At 39.2% G+C, this 18,942-nt stretch overlaps 1 protein-coding gene across 1 annotated transcript in view; it reads left to right on the plus strand.

The window, feature by feature from the left end:
- The window catches only part of LOC122800395 (rod cGMP-specific 3',5'-cyclic phosphodiesterase subunit beta-like), a 1,051,627-nt gene that overhangs the window by 477,944 nt on the left and 554,741 nt on the right, over nucleotides 1–18,942 (plus strand). The window contains exon 7 of the mRNA XM_044069844.1: nucleotides 18,839–18,905. Coding sequence (XP_043925779.1) covers nucleotides 18,839–18,905 — 67 coding nt within the window. The remainder of the gene's footprint in view (nucleotides 1–18,838; nucleotides 18,906–18,942) is intronic.

Raw genomic sequence — 18,942 nt, forward strand, 5'->3', positions numbered from 1 at the left:
ACATTGCAGATGCTGAGAAATGCACTGTTGTCTAACTTCATATATATGGATCAGAAACCCAAAATACTCAGAGAAATTTAACTCTGCCATTTTTATCAGTGTAATCATATGTCAAGTACTGATGTAAATATTCTCACATAATTCTTTTCATTTTATCAGAACAAGTTATGAAAATGTGAGAAAGAGCATTAAAACAAGTTCTTTCATGCAGAGAATGACACCTTACTACCATTCCTTCATCTCCATGGTCAGCAGATGATCATCCTGAACAAATGTGATGTGAGGCAGAGCTCCTCATTAGCACTCTTCAAGAAGAATCTTGATGAGTGGATGGGGAACAGGAAATTCTCCCCGGGAATCACTTCTGTGGCCCTGCTCGACAGAGGCGCAGGTAACTAAAACATGTGGGAGATGCAAGCCGAAACATTTTGGCTAGGCTTTATTATGCCCTAGGGCCAATAGCCTAGTACATACCTATGAACCTAAATCTGACCAGTACTTTCATAACAGTGCCTGCAGGGATGCAAATATTGAATCAATGTTGCCATTGGCCAGAAAAGGACATATGATCAAGGGATAATTCGGGCTGCTGGCATGATGTGTGCTGCTAAAGGTCAGACTGTCTGCTTGTCTCAAGAACAAAGGGCACCAACTGAACCATCTTTAACAAAGACAGAAGAGTTTCCAGTGTCTCTTTATGGAGGCCCAGACAGTTCAATCATCCACTGTGGAGTCATGAATATAGGTGTGCAGCTCAGCCAGCCAGGCAGAATATGTACTGGTGATGACAAATTAGGTATGTTTTGACATAGACAGGAATCTGCTACCGTACATAAAAGTCTGTTTTAGGACAATTTATCAGTATAACTACTACTTTTCACAAGAACATTGGGGCTGCAGGTACAGAGTCCACCATGGTATATAACATCTGTGCCTGTGGAAACTACACCACAAGAAGGCACACAAGGACAGGAAGACCCAAATAGATTTGCCAAGGAAAGGATATCTTCAACTATGGTACACTGCAGCAAGATCTACTCAGCAAGTAGAAAAAATGGTGGACCTCATGCTGGTGGCCATGAGTGCCATATGTACTGTACACCACCTAACCAAGCTGTGTCAATAGCCACAACCCAGAGTTGGTAGCGGTAGTATGAGGTCTGTGTGATGCATCAGCTGCAAGCACAACATCATGGACATATAGCAGAGGGAGTTCACATGAAGCAGGAGACAGTATCCCCTCCCAGGTAGCTCCTTCGGAATGTAATGCCAGTTTTTTTATGATCAGACTGATAGTCAAGTAAACACCTATGAGCCTAGGAGCTTACAATAAAAGCAATTAAAATATTCTTATGATCTGAATCAGACAATCACCACAACAATGGACAGTAGAAATATCCAGACCATCATCCTTGTACAGATGCTAACGGAGGGCCGACTAAGCTTGCATGGTAAAAGTGTCTAGTCATAAAAAGAGAAAACAAAAGCAACAAAATGTTGTATATTAAACACAAAACGGCTAAATGGTGATTAAATAATAATGGACGATGACACATTACCTATCTCTCCCTCTACCTATCTATTGCTCTATCTATAGAAAAGCTGACTCATCTAAAGTCAAACATTACACCTAATTTGGGGTCTTTGCATATATCCCATGGGTCTCTATTACAGGAGGTGGTATCACACATGGAAAATTCTAGCTTGTCTAGGTTTCCCTTATATACTCTTATAAAGTTCTGTCCAAATCCTCCTACCGTCACTGCATTCTTATTTCCGTCCCCCTGTACGTCTGTCCTACTCATCAGATCTTTCTACTACTCTGCTTGTGTTACAGCTGGTAAACCCTGCTGATTGCTACCATTTGCAGTCTCCATGTAGCACCATATGGACAACACCCAAGAAAATATTTGCTTTATCAAAGTGAAAGCATCTGTTTCTCCAATGCATTTTTTAATAACAAACGACCATTTCATATTTGACTAAATCAACTAAAGCCAGTATTCATTTTGACTATTGCTTTTCCTGAGCAGATTACAGATTTTGTCAATACCCTTTATCAGATTAAACCTTGAATAAGTGAACCTCACAGATCAAAACCATTATTGCTTAGAGCAGTTGTACTGTACACATAGGTTCATAGGTTCATAGGTTCATACTAGGCTATCTGCCCTGGGGCAATTACAAGCCTAGCCCGATTTTGTTTGGCTTACGCCACCCCTTGATTTGAGTATACTGTGCCCTTTTTAAGGTTTAGTTTACTGTGCCTCTGTCTAATAGTGACACGGAAGTAATCCCCGGGACAAACCTACGATCCCCCATCCACTCATCAAGATTCTTCTTGAAGAGATTCAGTGAGGTGCTCTGCCTAACATGAATTGGAATTCTATTCCAGAGTGAAGGGAGCCTCTGGGTTATGAATCTGTCCCTCCAGCAAGTTCTATTTATTTCTGTGCTGAGGTTCAAGTCCCTCGAGCATGTGGCTCTAAGGGATTTAGATTTACTGAGGTGGAGCATGTCCATTAATTCTGGATTGGACATAGCTTTATATGTCAGGCATAGATCGCCTCGAAGTAGGCGGTATGCAACTGAGTAGAGCTGGAGTTTTTTTATCCGAGCAGCATATGGCATCTGCTTGAGTCCCTTGATCCTCTTGGTGAGGTACTTTTGGGGTCTTTCTAATTGCTGCAGGTGTCAGGTAAGGTACATCCCAAAAGGGGCATGATATTCTATGATAGGCCTGATGAGGGATGAATAAAGGGGCACGATTACCTCTCTTGATCTAGATGTGAATCCTTTCATGATGAGGTGGGCTATGTAGAAGGTCTTTCTAACCACTTTGGCAATGTGGTTGTCAAAGGAGAGATTGCTATCAACTTGGGTCCCCAGATCCCTAATTACTTTCTCTGTACTTAATGGGTTACTGCCTATGTGGTAATTTGTGGGCACATTGTTTTTGCCAAAGGGTATGACTATACACTTTTTGGCATTTAGCTTTAGACCATGGCTCTGGCACCAGTTATCCGTCTCTGTGAGACCTTTTTGAAGGATGTTTGTGTCAGCTGGAGAGTCGATTATGGTGCCCAGTTTGCAGTCATTTGCGAACTTTGTGAGCCATAGTCCTCCCACGTTGGCCTGTACCTCAGAAAGGTATATACCGAACAAGAGCGGTCCCAGGACAGAACCTTGTGGGACGCCACTTGTGACCGGTTTCGAGTCTGACATGGCTCCAGCAACTCTCACTCTGTGGGTTCTGTCTTTGAGCCAGTTTGTGACCCATCTTGTGACATTGGGGTTTATATTTAAGCTGGATAGCTTATCTATGATGCCCGAGTGGGGTATTGTGTCAAATGCCTTTGCTAGGTCCAGATAGGCTGTGTGGACTATCTTCCCTTCATCTATGGCTTTGGTGACTGTTTCAAAGAAGTTGACCAGGTTCAAAAGGCAGGATCTGCCCTTGATAAAGCCGAATTGGGTAGGATCTAGTGTCTGTAGGTCCCCAATGTCTTTGTTTATGAGCTCCATGATGATCCTCTCCATAGCCTTGCAGACTAGGCTAGTCAGGCTTATGGGGCAATAGTTTCCAGGGTCCGTAGAGGCTCCACCTTTGTGGAGTGGGACCACTGTTGCTGTACGCCATTCTGTGGGCACATATCCTGTAGTGAGGCTGAGATTGTACAGCTGTTTTATTTGAGGGGTTAGTTCTTCTTGGAGTTCATGTAGGACGCACCCTGGGATGCCATCTGGTCCCATGGAAGCAGTGTTTTTTGCTTTGGAGAGGGCAGCATTCACCTGAGCATCAGAGATGTTTGGGAGGCAGCCCTCTGTCGGGATAGTTACTTGCTCTTTTGGGGGGGGGGTGGAGAAGTTTGCACTGAACCTGTCTGCCAGGATATTGGCGATGTCTGTGGGCTCAGTGTATTTTTTGTCATTTAGAATCAACTCAGAACAAGTCTGGGAGTTGCATCCCAGGTTCCTAACATAACTGAAAAAAGCCTTATGATTGTCTTTAGTGTCCTGTGCAATTTTTCTCTCAAAGCTGGCCTTGGAGGATTTTATGAGGGATCGTAATTTTTTGCTAGTGCTGATCAGAGCTGCCTTCCCTATTAGGGATTTTGCTCTATCATGTAGTAGCTTCCTCCTTCTGTTGTGCAGTTTATTTATGGCTGGGGTCCACCAGACTGGACGCCTGCCTTTTGATGATTGGGTCTTGGTTTTGTTTGGGATAGCATGATCCATGCATTCCTGGAGATGTCCGTATAATGCATTTATATAGGATTCTGCAGTTTGGGCCATAGTTTCCACTGGCCATGGGGCCTTGAAGGATTCCACTTCCGTTTTGAGAAGTGAGAAGTTCGCTTTTGAGAAGTTTTTCACTGTGGTTTTCTGGGTTGGGGGTGGGGTCGGGATGTGGATATCCAGTGAAATTAATTTATGGTCTGATCTTACCAATGAGGGATATACTTCTGGTATGGAGCATAGAGTACCCATGTTGGTAATGATCAGGTCTAGTATGTTATCCCCTCCTGTGGGAGTGGTGACTAGTTGTTCCATAGCATTTGAGTTTATAATTTCCAGGAACCTTTGGGCTAAGGTGCTGGGGCTTGAGTAGTGCTCCCAGTCTATGTTTGGGTAGTTGAAGTCGCCCAATATAATGGTTTTCGGAGAGATCTTCATGTTCTCCAATGTTTTCAGGAAAGCCGAGTGGGATTCCTGACTTTGAGAGGGTGGTCTGTAGGATGCTATAAACTGAAAAGCAGTCTTGCCCACTGTTAGTTGCACATGGTGCATACTAGACCTGATCATCACAAACATGGGGACAAAATGCTCCACACCAGAGGTATACCCCTCACTAGTGAGATCTGACCACAAACTAATCACCCTGGATATACATATCCCACCTCCACCCCCAGCACAAAAGACCACAGTGAAAAACTTCTCAAAAGCAGACTTCACTCTTCTTAAGACTGAGATGGTATCTTTTAAGCCCAATGGGCCAGTGGATACCACATCCCACAATGCCGAAACCTTCACAAATGCTTTCTATGGACATCTCCAAGAATGCATGGATCATGCAATCCCAAATAAATTCAAGTCCCTCTCCACCAAAGGCAAGCATCCTGCCTGGTGGACCTCAGCCTTTAACAAATTGTATAACAAAAGAAGGAAGCTACTGCACGTCAGAGCAAAATCCCATAAAGGGAAGACATCTCTGATCAACATTAGCAGAAAACTACGTTCTCTCATAAAAACATCCAAGGCCAACTTTGAGAGAAAAATCGCTAAGGACACTAAAGATAACCACAAAGCCTTCTTCAGCTATGTTAGAAACCTGGGTGGAAACCCTCAGATATGCTCAGAGTTAGTTCACAACAACAAAAAATACACTGAACCCACAGATATTGCCAGTATTCTGACTGACAAGTTCAGTGCAAATTTCTCCCCTCCCTCACCCCCAAAAGAAGAAATACTTTTCCCAGCTGAATGTAATCTCCCTGTCATCTCAGATGTACAAGTGAGAACCACCCTCAACAAAGCTAAAAACACAGCACCAATGGGATCTGACGGTATCCCGGGTTGCGTGCTATGTGAACTCCAAAAGGAGCTAAACCCGCACATAAAAATGCTATTTAACCTTAGCCTTACTACAGGATATGTACCTGAACACTAGCGTACAGCAATAGTGGTCCCACTCCACAAAGGGGGTACCTCTACAAACGCTGGGAACTACCACCCCATAAGCTTAACCAGCCTGGTCTGCAAAGCTATGGAAAGAATCATTATGGAACTCATAAACAGAGACATAGGGGACCTACAGACACTTGACCCCACCCAGTTTGGCTTTGTAAAGGGCAGATCCTGCCTTTTGAACCTGGTTGACTTTTTCGAAACAGTCACTAGAGCCATTGATGAGGGCAAAGCAGTCCATACAGCATACCTGGACTTGGCTAAGGCCTTTGACACAATACCCCACTCAGGCATCATAGATAAGCTCAACAGCTTAAACGTAAACCCTTATGTCACTAGATGGGTTGCAAACTGGCTAAAGGACAGAACCCATAAAGTTAAAATCGCTGGAGCAATGTCAGACTCAAAGCCAGTCACAAGTGGTGTCCCACAGGGATCTGCCCTGGGACCCCTCTTGTTCTGCATTTATTTCTCAGATGTTAAAGCAAACATGGGAGGGTTGTGGCTGACAAAGTTCGCAGATGACTGCAAACTAGGCGCCATAGTCGATACACCAGCGGACACATACATCCTAAAAAGGCCTCACAGAAGCGGACAACTGGTGCCAGAGTCACGGCCTTAAACTAAATGCCAAAAATGTATAGTCATCCCCTTTGGGAAAAACAAAGTACCCACAAATTATCACATAGACAGCAACCTACAGAGTATGGAAAAAGTAATCAGAGACCTAGGGACCCAAGTCGACAGTGACCTCTCATTTGACACCCACGTTGCCAAAGTGGTTAGAAAAACATTCTACCTTGCACACCTCATCATGAAGGGATTCACATCCAGATCCAAGGATGTCATTGTACCCCTATACTCCTCCCTCATCAGACCCATGATTGAGTACAATGCCCCATTTGGTATGTACCTCACCCGGCATTTGTAATAGCTGGAGAGACCACAAAAGTACCTCACCAAGAGGATCAAGGGTCTCCAACATATGTCTTATTCTGCCAGACTAAAGAAACTTCAGCTCTATTCAGTAGCATACCGCCTGCTCAGAGGTGATCTCTGCCTGACGTACAAGGCCATGTCCAATCAGGATCTGATGGACATGCTCCACCTCAAAAAATCCAAATCCATCAGGACCACGAGAGCTAAAGACTTAAACCTCAGCACAAGTATGAATAGGACATGCTGGAGGGATAGATTCATAACCCAGAGGCTTCCCATGCTTTGGAACAAGATCTCAGTTCATATTAGGCAGAGCCCCTCACTGACTCTCTTCAAGAGAAATCTTGATGAGTGAATGGGAGATCGTAAGTTTACCCCAGGGGTCACATCTGTGTCACTGCTAGACAGGGGCACAGTAAACTAATTCTATTATATAAGGGGACCTTCATTGTGTCACTACTAGACAGAGGCACAGTATTCTAAATTTATTCTGTACATTTTTGTACCATTTCATGGGGTGGCAAAAGCCACATCACTATGGCTAGGCTTACAAATGCCCCAGGGCAGATAGCCTAGTACTAAACTATGAAACTATGAAACTATGGATGATCTCCGATACTTCGTGCAATGCCACTAACCTGGAGGTGTGGATATCCTTGATAAATATGGAAACTCCCCCTCCTTTTGTGGTTCGGTCCGGGTTTTGGGGCTGAAAAGCATGGCATGAGGTATAACCTGGTAGTGCTGGGGTGCTCTCTGGAGCCTAGAACCAGGTTTCTGTCACTGCACAGATATCGATGTTCTCCATACTGAGGAGAGCTTCGAGTGCATGCATCTTGAGGTTAAGACTTCTGGTGTTTAGCAGCATTACCCTTAGTTTCTTGTTCCTTGTGCTGTCTATGGAGGTGGGTTTGATCTTTGAGCCTTGCCTAAAAAAGGCACTATGGAGGTGGCAAGAGCCTTTGCCAATATCTGAAAGCCCAGTGGTGACAGGTGCAAGCCGTCCCTAGTGAAGCAACGTGGCTTGTTGAGCATGTCATTCCAGGCTGACAGACACTGGATCCCCTTTGAATGACACCAAAATTTTAGCCAATTGTTAAAATCGATCATTTTGTCTTTGTACTGTGGCATCGTTCTAGGTGAGGGTAAGATGCTGCTCAAGGTCAGGGTCATACCGGCCTGGGCTACATGATCAGAGAGCTCCTCTATGTCTCTTTTCATGTAGTCCAGGGAGGCACGTCTCAGGTCATTCACACCAGCATGTACGATGACTGAGTCATATTTGTATTTGCTTTGGAGTGACCTGAGTGCTTGAGTTATGTGGCAGATCCTAGTGCCCGACAGGCAGCTCACTGTGACCTTCTCTTTGTTCAGCCTGGTGAGTGGGACATCAGTGTGTCTGACAATAGAGTCACCTATTACAAGAGTATCAGGTGTGTTATTCAGCCTTAAGGGCTGTGGCTGCTTGGCACACTGACTTTGTGGGCTATGTGTTGTGCGTGTTTTGTTTTGGGGTAGCGTTTGCTTGGATGTCTGCTTTGGAGGTCTCTGTTGCTTAGGTAGATTTTTATTTAGAGCCTCTGAGTATGTTTTTGCGTATTTATGTGTTTGGTTCGCTGATGTGGTGGGACTATGTGATACTGGAATTGTGTTGTGTGAGGTTACCTTCTCCTCCTGACTGGTTTCACCAGTTTTGAGATGAGAGAGCTCAGCCTCCAGTTTGGCTATATGGTTGCATTTCTCACATATATTTGAACCTTTTTGGAGGAGGAGAGGGTTGTCTGTGTACATGAGACAGTTGTAACATTGCCTCAGAATTCCCAGATTCACCAGCTGGACTGGAGAGGAAACCATTGACTGACCTTTGGACATGCTAGAGTAATATATGGAAACTGAATTAAGATGGACCAATAGGGGTCAAGGTAATCGTAGAGAGTATAAGAGTAAGTAGTGCTTATGGTTTAATAGTGCTAACTTGTAAGATTACTTATTTGGACCAGTGAAGGGCCTTAGAATGAGAATATGGTGTTTAATTTGAGAGATAGAGCAGTTCTAAGGGAAAAAGTGAAGAGCAGACTTCGTGGAGCCAGGAATAGTTTAAACCCAATTAGGAGGCGCTGCCCATTGTTGCGCTATGCACAACAAACTTGCAAAACCGTGCAAAAGAGGGTTTTAAGAGAGGGAGATCAATGAGTTTGGAATTGACCCAAAATGGCCAATAGAACTACAGTTTCAAGGCAGTAACCACTCCCACAGGGGCAGGCAGGCTGCTCAATGTTTATCACTGCCACTGATGAACAGAGAAACTTCCCTTTAGCCCAAGCAAAAAATGGCCTCCAAGAAACTTACAAACAGTTCAGAACAGCAAGCCTGTAACTGAACTTTTTTAAATCTCAGAAAAGTGGGAAAAAGCAAGTTTTTTTTGTTTTTTTAAAGATAGCAGGGGTTTCCAAGTATCAACAAGTTATAACAGTGCAGTAAATGACCCCACACTTGAGTGCTAGGCCAGATACAGATAAAATGCAAGTTTTAAGAAAAAAACGATTTTAAAAATAAGTGTAAACAGGAAATTCAGTAAACAGCTCTAGGTTGTGTTCTAAATACAGTTACCAATGCAGAAATCATGTTTAACAAGCCAGAAAATGCTCAAAGTAGGTGGCTATGCAGAAAAACTTAGCAAATAATCTGAAGAAAAATACTTAAAATCTCAAAAGTGGCTCCTTTCTTCTCTCAGCGTTTTCTCCTCTTGGTGGGTGCTTCCCCAACAGCCAACAAGTCTGAAAAGATGCCAAAACCATGAGGCAATCTGGTTTTAAGAGAGGGAGATCAAGGAGTTTGGAAATGACCCAAAATGGCCAATAAAACAACAGTTTCAAGGCAGTAACCACTCCCACAGGGGCAGGCAGGCTGCTCAATGTTTATCACTGCCACTGATGAACAGAGAGACTTCCCTTTAGCCCAAGCAAAAAATGGCCTTCAAAAAACTTACAAACAGTTCAGAACAGCAAGCCTGTAACTGAACTTTTTTAAATCTCAGAAAAGTGGGAAAAAAGCAAGATTTTTTTGTTTTTTTTAAAGATAGCAGAGGTTCACAAGTATCAACAAGTTATAACAGTGCAGTAAATGACCCCACACTTGAGTGCTAGGCCAGAGACAGATAAAATGCAAGTTTTAAGAAAAAAACAATTTTAAAAATAAGTGCAAACAGGAAATTCAGTAAACAGCTCTAGGTTGTGTTCTAAATACAGTTACCAATGCAGAAATCAAGTTTAGCAAGCCAGAAAATGCTCAAAGTAGGCGGCTATGCAGAAAAACTTAGCAAATAATCTGAAGAAAAATACTTAAAATCTCAAAAGTGGCTCCTTTCTTCTCTCAGCGTTTTCTCCTCTTGGTTGGTGCTTCCCCAACAGCCAACAAGTCTGAAAAGATGCCAAAACCACGAGGCAATCTGGATCTAAGAGAGGGAGATTAAGGAGTTTGGAATTGACCATGTATGTGTCTGAAAGGATTATTACAGCCTAGCACATATTTTACAAAAGACAGACAAGAGACAGAGAAAAATGAACCAACACAGTCATTGATGTACACAATCTGAAAATACTGATCAAGTGTTACATGTGTATCATCGCAAAGAAAGATGGAGGTTTAAACTGTGTTGACAAAACTATTGTTATGTTTTCTGAAGTAAGGAAGTTCAGAATTATTTTATAGGAACCATTGCATTTTGCAGTGAACGACAGCGAGAAATCACTCAGAAATGTACAATTCGCTATTGTAAATATTGTATATAGTTGTTTAAAAGGATATTTAAAATTAGTATGTAAATGCTATTTTATTTGAAAATTAAAAAAAATTGAGAAAAAAAAGAAATGTGCAATTCTACACCAGGAAGGAAAAGTGGTTCAGAAAACTGCTTCAAGTGTCGTCAGCACTTTTCTAGTCAGCGTTAAAAGGTGCCCACTGACAACACTTGATGTTTAATTGACCTGACGCTTACACCACGACACACTGGGGCTAGGTTCATAGGTTCATAGGTTCATAGGTTTATACTAGGCTATCTGCCCTAAGGCATTTATAAGCCTAGCCCAAATTTTTGTGGCTTACTACCTTATTATGAAAAAATAAAAATACAGCCTTTTAGTTGGTTTGTCCAGCAGCAGAGCAGAGATGATGATCAGGGGTGGGTAACGATCTCCCAGGCTGATTTGTTAACTGAGTGATTTTAGCCCACAAACTCAGAAGTTGGAGAGTGGTGCGCATCACCCACAGCGACCCATACATAGTAAAAAATAAAAGCAAAGCACTACCCAATGCCCTCATCACAACATCATAGCAACAGTTCCACGAACCCGGTTATTTTTCCCTGTATACTACTCTTCAGTCTGCTAAAATTCTGCATAAACTATAATAAAAAAAACATGCCTCTCAGGCACAAGACAGTTGCAATGAAACTTACATTTACTCTGTCACTAAATCTGGCAGACACTGCTGTAAATACAGAAAATGATAACTGGGATGCAGCAGTTTAACATTTCTACTAATGCTGCCGCAACAGCCGTTCCAACTATGCACAAGAACCAGAAACTGCCCACTAAGGCAGTTACAAGAGATTATACCAGGCAGTATACATGAGGCAGTAAACAGGAGTAAACATCAGCAAGTGGTAACACAAACTCCAGAGACAGATCAGGGGAAGTAAACAGCATCCAATAGCCTACCTGAAGAAAAAAAAGCTGTTGGCAGGCCAAGCAGAATAAGAATTAACCTGGGAACCTCCTCGTAAGATCCGGACAACCAGTGTGGCTCTCTAACAGTGATCCGTGTGCAAATAAAATAGAGGGATTCAGTAGCAGGTAAATCTCCAAATAGCAAAAAGAAAATAAATACCTGCTGCTGGACCCTCTATTTATCTGGGGAAAATAAAAGTATATTGGGGGTGGATGTGTTATGCAAGTGGCGGCTTGGATTGCAAGAATCCGATGGGCTGCCACCACTTGCTTTACCAACAACTTGCAAGCAGATTTTGAACTAAAAGTTTAGTGTGACCAGCATGTAAAAACACACTGAATCGTAACTAAACAAGGTAAATTATAAGTTCAGTTATGATTTCAGCGTGTTTTGCATGAAGCTCAACTACAAATCTGCACTACATTTTCTCACGCCTGTTGAAGGCACTCAGGGGTAACAGCTTGGGTAGTCAGGGTTAATGAGTTAAATAAATAGTTTTCCACATTTTTTATTGTCTTACATCATATTGCCTATTACCCTGTAGATTCCTAGCCCAGGAAAAGCTCACACAGCAAGGTAATAGTTGCACAACTTTTTTCCCCTTTCCTTCCCATTGGAGTTTCATTATCAAACCTTTGATGAATCAAGGAACGCAGAAACTACTGCTACATAGGGGAAGCATCTTTCCTGCAATGCCAGCTAGACTGTGTGGGCTGATTCACTGCTGATTGAGCCTCAGATTGAAATGGCAGGCATTTGACAACAAACCGATAAAGAAAATGACTGCTGCGGAGCTAACACATATAATAGCTTTTTAGTATGAAAACCATTTATGTTTTGCATGATGTAGTCCTTTTTTGAACATCAAGTTGACAACTCACTGACAGGTATATCAACATATTTCTTTTGATGAATATCCTACTAATCGAATTATCAAAGCTGGCAGAATATGTTTAGTTGATCACTATAACCAAATACTGCAAACAGATCAAATTGTTCCCCTTTCTCTGTGATAGTGAGATATTTATTCCATGCTCACCATTCTGACCTAGGTTCCTCCTTCCTCTATCACTCTCTTCTGCTGGAAAGCATGTCCTGTTTAAGCAGCTGATCAATTATTTAACTCAACTGATATCTTATTCATCTTCTCAATAGGGCTAAACTGTAGTTCAAGACCTTCTTAAAGTTTATTTTGCACTCAAGATCTCCAGCAGTTCCTTCCAACTGTACAATAATCACAATGTGTTTGGTTGACATCTGCTTAGTTACCTGCTTTTGGTCGGCAGATGTACAAGACTGCACAGTACTCAGGGTTTGGGAATATTCCCTTTTCTCAATTTTCTATGATGTTGGATTTAGTATATATAATTAGCAGGTGTTGTGGGGGTGCAGGGAGACTAAAACAATGTTTTAGTATTTTTTTTGTTTGTTTATTTTGAGTTTTGCATGTGCTGAGGTAATTTCTCAGCACATACAAAGTAGCAGGTAAATGTTTGCGTTTTTGACACATTGTGGTGCCTGTTTGGGAAGTCATACAATGTGAATGATGACCAAAGCAACTATAATCCTTCCTTGATAAAACTTCTGTAGCATTGTAATTTAGATCTCCATAGCCAGGCAGTCAGTATTATAAAAAGTCCCTTAAAAGCTCTGGAATATGAATAGCTTTACAGTAAGGAAAACTATATGGGGAGTCATTTGGCAGCCTTAACTCATAACTGGGACTTTCCTACTGAGGAATCAAATGACCAAGTACCCATCTGTAGTTGCTGTCATGGGGGGAGGGGGATTCACAATAGCTATTTGAGCTTTTCTCTCAATAGAGATGCATCCTGAGTCATCCAAAGAATGAAAATAAAACAGTTACTGCTTAATGACAAATCAGGAAGCAGGAGTGTAGAAGCAAAGGACATGTATTACACATAAGCTGAATTACTGAGCTTATATCTGCTGGTGTACTGGTGACTTTGTAGTTCTCTATGGGAACTCTGAAGTGATTAAAAAAAAGAGTCTCTAAAGGATAACTATTAATAGTATAGCTTTTTGAATAGATGGGCACAAGTTATTTCATTTAATTGCTTTTCATTGAATCAAAAATCATTGAAAACATTTAATTGAATACACATTTTACTGAAAGCACATTTTCTTAAATCATAATTCACATAAAGTTGTAGAAGTTGTAGAAGGCTATCAACAATCAGTGTTGGTATGGTTTACAATGTTAGAATAAAAGGAATTACTTTGCAAATTAGTGCAGCACACCATTTGTACATTGACTTGGTACCTCAGTGGGTATTATGTATCACCTGAGATGTGGTAAGGACACAAGGTGAGAATTGGGTATATACTGTCTGGGACTGTAGATAGATGGGACTACAAGTGTGCCTGCACTTTCCTGCTAGGCAGAACTATGGAATTTCAATGTGCAAGAAGTGGGGATACAGATGATTTTAATACCATAGATTGGAGTCATAGGTACTGCCAGGACACAATGCAATCACATCGATTATCAGTCATAGGTAAACAGCTACTTCTAGGCTCTTGATCAGAGAGGTTCTTAAAAAAGCCTAGCCTTATGTTCTCATGGTTGAGTTTAGCCCTTATATTTGTGTACAAATAACTCAGAGATGGGTAGAACAAGGGTATGTTGGGACATTTACACATTGTCTCTAGCCATGATGGACAATAGTGTTAATCTGGGGGGTAAATTTGTGGACACCCATCTATTTGTCTAAACTACATTTCAATACAGTAAGAGAAGTACTTTATGTGAAGTGTGATACATACGTATTTCTCCAACATGTTCTATTTATGTTGCAGAAGAGGCTGAAATACCTTGAGTGAGTGTTTATATCACCATTGGACTTACAAATGTGTAAGAGGTCTGATGGGATAAGGTCTGTTGAGGCTCTACATGTGAGACAGAGCTTGACATTCAGTAGCCTGTATGATATGAAGAAGAGCCAGTCCACACAGCTTTTAGGACTTATGTCCTTGATCTTCTTAGTGAGGAATTGTTGTGGTCATTCCAGCTGTGACAAGTGTTTGGTCAAGTTCATACTGAAAAGGACATTATAATCAATGACTGGATTAATGAGTGCCAAGTACACTACTACCCAGTAAATTGCACAGAATGTGACAATTCATGGAATGATGGGCTTTCTTCTTTTTTTTTCTGAATTTATTTTTTATTTTTCAAATAAATTTGAATGAATTCCATAGTATTTATACATAATATCTTAAATAACTATGTACACTATTTACATTAGCCTGACACTATAACAGATCTTAAAATATACAGTTACTTTATAAGTATGTCTGATCAATTATCAGAGTGTCTGATTAATTATTGTATAGTGTCAATCAATGATAAGACTTTTCCCCAAGGGTTGTTGATAAATGGCTTTGGATAAATTCTTAGTTTATTAATTTTAATTTCCAATAATGCTGTGGTCTTCAGTAGGCTGTAGAAGTCTTCCAAAGTTGGTATTGTATTTGTATTCCATCTTCTTGTTATACACTTCTTTGAAATTGCAAGTATAGTCCATACTAGATACATGTTTGACCTATTGAAATAAGGACCTTCGTTCACATTTAATAATACAAGAGCTTTAGTTAAATAAAATTATTCATTAAATAAAGCTTGTAGAAAGTTATTAATACCATTCCAAAATGGCTTAATTTTAACACAATCAAAGAAAATGTGGTTCCAATCTGCATTGTGTACTTGCTCACATCTCCAACATATTCCTTTTATGGAAGAACTAATTTTATTGATTCCATCTAGGGTTAAAAATGCTCTGTGCAAGCACTTCCAATTAAAAACTTCCCAGTATTGTGTAAAGGATGTATATTTTACCAACAATAAGATATTTGTTTTAGTATCTTCAGTTAACTCTATTGAGTGTCCTTTTGTTATATATTTCTAATATGAGGTTTTGGGTGTTGTTTTATAGTTTATCAATATTTTGTAAAATTTTGAAATACTGTTTCCCATGTCAAAGTCATTATATATGATTTCATATATGAATTTTATAAACATAGGTATTTCTTTAAATGAAGAATTGTTAATTATTCTACTTAAATCTTATGAATATGACAGAATACTCTGTATAGTTAGTGTCCTGTTGTGGAAATTTGTATGTTGTTTTTATTACTTGCATATTTAAAACTTTTAATTCTTTGATACATTGGAGCCGACAAACAAACCATTTCCGTTTCCATTAATTAATAATTTCTCTATATATTTTATGTGGAAAGTTCTTTGTGACTATAAATGGTATTAAAAGATAAAACCAGATTTTTAAATCTACATTTGCATTAATAATTTTCCTAAGTGAGTCAATGTAATAATATAATCATACTAGTTTTAATGGGTTTAGTTATATTATATTGCATACTAATACATATGTGCCATGGCAAATTGTTTTTATCTGTTATTTGAAAATTTTTTTTGTAAATCAAATTCATTTATTGATATTACATTTAGTAATTCTTTCCAATTTGCAGAGTAATTTGGACTTATCCAATCTGAGATTGTTTTAAATATTGATGCTCTTATATATGTTTCTATATCAGGAAAGTTTAATCCTCCCTTTTTCCATGGTCTGATATGATATATTAAAGCTATTCTGTTTCTTTTGGGAAACCATAAAAATGTTATTAGGCATGAATTTATTTCTTTAAGTATATTATTTTCTGGTAACAGTTGTATTGCCAAGGCTATATATAGGATCTTGGGCAGTAAACCCATTTTTATTAACTGTAGCCTATCTTCAAATGTTAATATTATTTTGTTTCATATTTTCACAGAGATTTTAATTGTATTGATGATATTGTTGTAGTTTTTTGAGACTAATTAATTATTATCCTTGCATAACTCAGTTCCTAGATATTTTAAGGTAGATTCTTGTTTCCATATGATGTGATCCCCCTTAGTCTCCAGTTCTTTGTTTTTATTTAAAAATAAAAAAATTGATTTTGATTTATTGAAATGGAGTCCTGAAGTCATGTGAAACTTGACAATTAATATATCTAATTCTTCTTATATCTCTTTTATATTAGATAATGTTAGCAATATATCATCAGCAAATAGCATTACTTTAGAATTGTATTGTTCATAAACATCTATTCCTTTGATTTTTATATAATCTGCCAATATTTCAATAACCAGAGCAAATAGAATTGGTGACATAGGACATGCTTGTTTAGTGCCTTTTGTTATATGTATAGATTCAGAGGTAAAAGGATCTAACTTGACATATGTTAAATTATTTGTATATATATTCTTTAGGAGATGAAAAAAGGATACATGAAATTCAGCTAGCATTAGGATTTTGAATAAATAATCCCAATTTAGGGAATCAAAGGCTTTCTTTATATCTAAGCCAATTATGAGTGTTTCTTTATTTTATTTATTAACATAATCTGTAAGAGAAATTATCCTTTTAATATTGTCGTGTGTGTGTGTGTTGATGATATATAAATCCAGTTTGATCATTATTTATTGTTTTGGATAGTGGTATTTTCATTCTGTTAGTTAATATTGTCATGAATATCTTATAGTCATTATTTAATAATGATATAGGTCTATATGAGGTACAGAGGTTTGGGGATTTGTTTTCCTTTAGGATTGGTGTGATTAATGAATATCTCCAAGATGGTGGTATTAAAGCTTGTAACTGAATTTCTAATAGAGTTTTATGGAAGAGGGATAATATCTTTGAAGGAAAACGTTTATATATTTCCATAATTATGCCATCTATACCTGGAGCTTTATTATTTTAAACCTGTTTTATTGTATCTGTAATTTCTTTTTAGGATATGGGTGCTTATAGATCTAGTTTTAATTTTTCTGGTATTTTTTTCTATTAGAACATTTTTCATCTAGATTTAATTGATCAATATGTGTATTTTATTTTTGGAAATGTTCCATATAGTGATTTTGATAGGCATCAAGAATGTCACCTATATCCGAGACATTTTTCCCTTTCTTTTCATGGAAGATATTTTTAATGTTACTAGCTTTTGATTGTATTTTTATTGTTGTGGATAAATTATGTAGATATTTGGGAGAAGCAGCCAAGGTATTAATTTTTAGTTTTTTCTAAAGCTAAACTAGTTTCATGTGTTAGAATGTTGTTGTATTTATTGTTTAATACTTCTACTTTATTTTTCATCTCTAAATGATTTTGATTTTTTTCAGCTTTTACTGACAAAGGTTTGGATTGTAGATCTAATAATTCAGAATCCCATTCTCTGATTTTTTTTTATACCAAGTTAGGGTTTTACCATGGGCTTTCTTCTTGACATAATGCTATCTGTAGACATCAAACAGGGCCTCTGTTGCCACATGTGCAATTTATAGTAATTCAGAGAGGCAGGGATTTTAGAGAGACCGCACACATTTGTGGTTCTCTTCTTCCCACACTGTTAGGTGAAATAGATATGTTCTTCCACTTTTAGCAGACATTTATTGAGGGACATCTTGAGTACTCTGAAGGCCAAAACCTGTGATATAACCATGGAATCATCTGTTTCTCTGCTTCTGCCTGAAAAGGTCCCTTGTAGCTGGAATAGTAAGATGTACATACACCATGGTCGGTATTGGTATAGGAAAGTCCATGCATTCCTTCAGATCCAGGTGGCAGATCATATATGTTAGCTAATGCACATGCAATATCTCTACCACAAGTAACTGGCCCATAAGTTGTTGTTCAATTAGCTGATGGCATATTATTTTACTACTGATATCATTACTGATCACACCCCCCTGCAGTCACATTGCCCTCTCTGGGGGAGGCTAGAGGTGCTTACAGGCATCAAATGCTGTATTACAATAGCTGCTGCTCCTAGCATATTAGCCAACTGCAAGTATACAAATTTTGATGCACTGTGTGCCTTTACACTCACGTGCAACTATGTTCCTTTATTGCTGATAAATGTGAATCAAGATCTACTTTTACAGGCTATTATATGAATCCCATTATGCAGACACTGCCCCCTCTTCATTTATATTTCACTATATAGTCATTTGCACACCCTTTTTCCACTGTCGGAAATAGATATACAAGGGCTGAAGAGAGGCTTGTGGGGATATTTTAAAGTGACTCAATGCAAGGGAATGCTGACAGTTGTATTAAATATGGTGCCATTACTTTATTTAACACATCAAGAACTATATTCTAGCTGGTATATACTCACAAGGCTCATCTGAAAAGAAGCCAGCATAATAAATAAAGCTTAATTCTGTACAAGCTAGAATGATTTTCTCCCTAAAGCATACCCTGCAGAAAAAAAAGTGTGGTGTGGGTGTTTTGCTGTGTATACTTCTACACTGTGTTGATTAAGCAAGACATTAGCAAATCTAGGGTGAGCAAAATGCATGTACCTGTCTTTTTGAAAATGAAAACACAAAAATACAAGAAATACAAATTTATTAACAATAAGCAGCCATACTGACAATTATTCCTATATATTACAGAAACCCTCCTGCAGACCACTGGGCTTTGGCAAGCGGTCTGCCAGCCTATGTTGCAGAAACTGGATTGGTAAGCATTTGATTAGCCTCCATGCCATATATTAATC

This window comes from Protopterus annectens, chromosome 4.part0 (assembly GCF_019279795.1).
Source record: "Protopterus annectens isolate FY-2018-M chromosome 4.part0, PAN1.0, whole genome shotgun sequence".
NCBI lineage: Eukaryota > Metazoa > Chordata > Ceratodontiformes > Protopteridae > Protopterus > Protopterus annectens.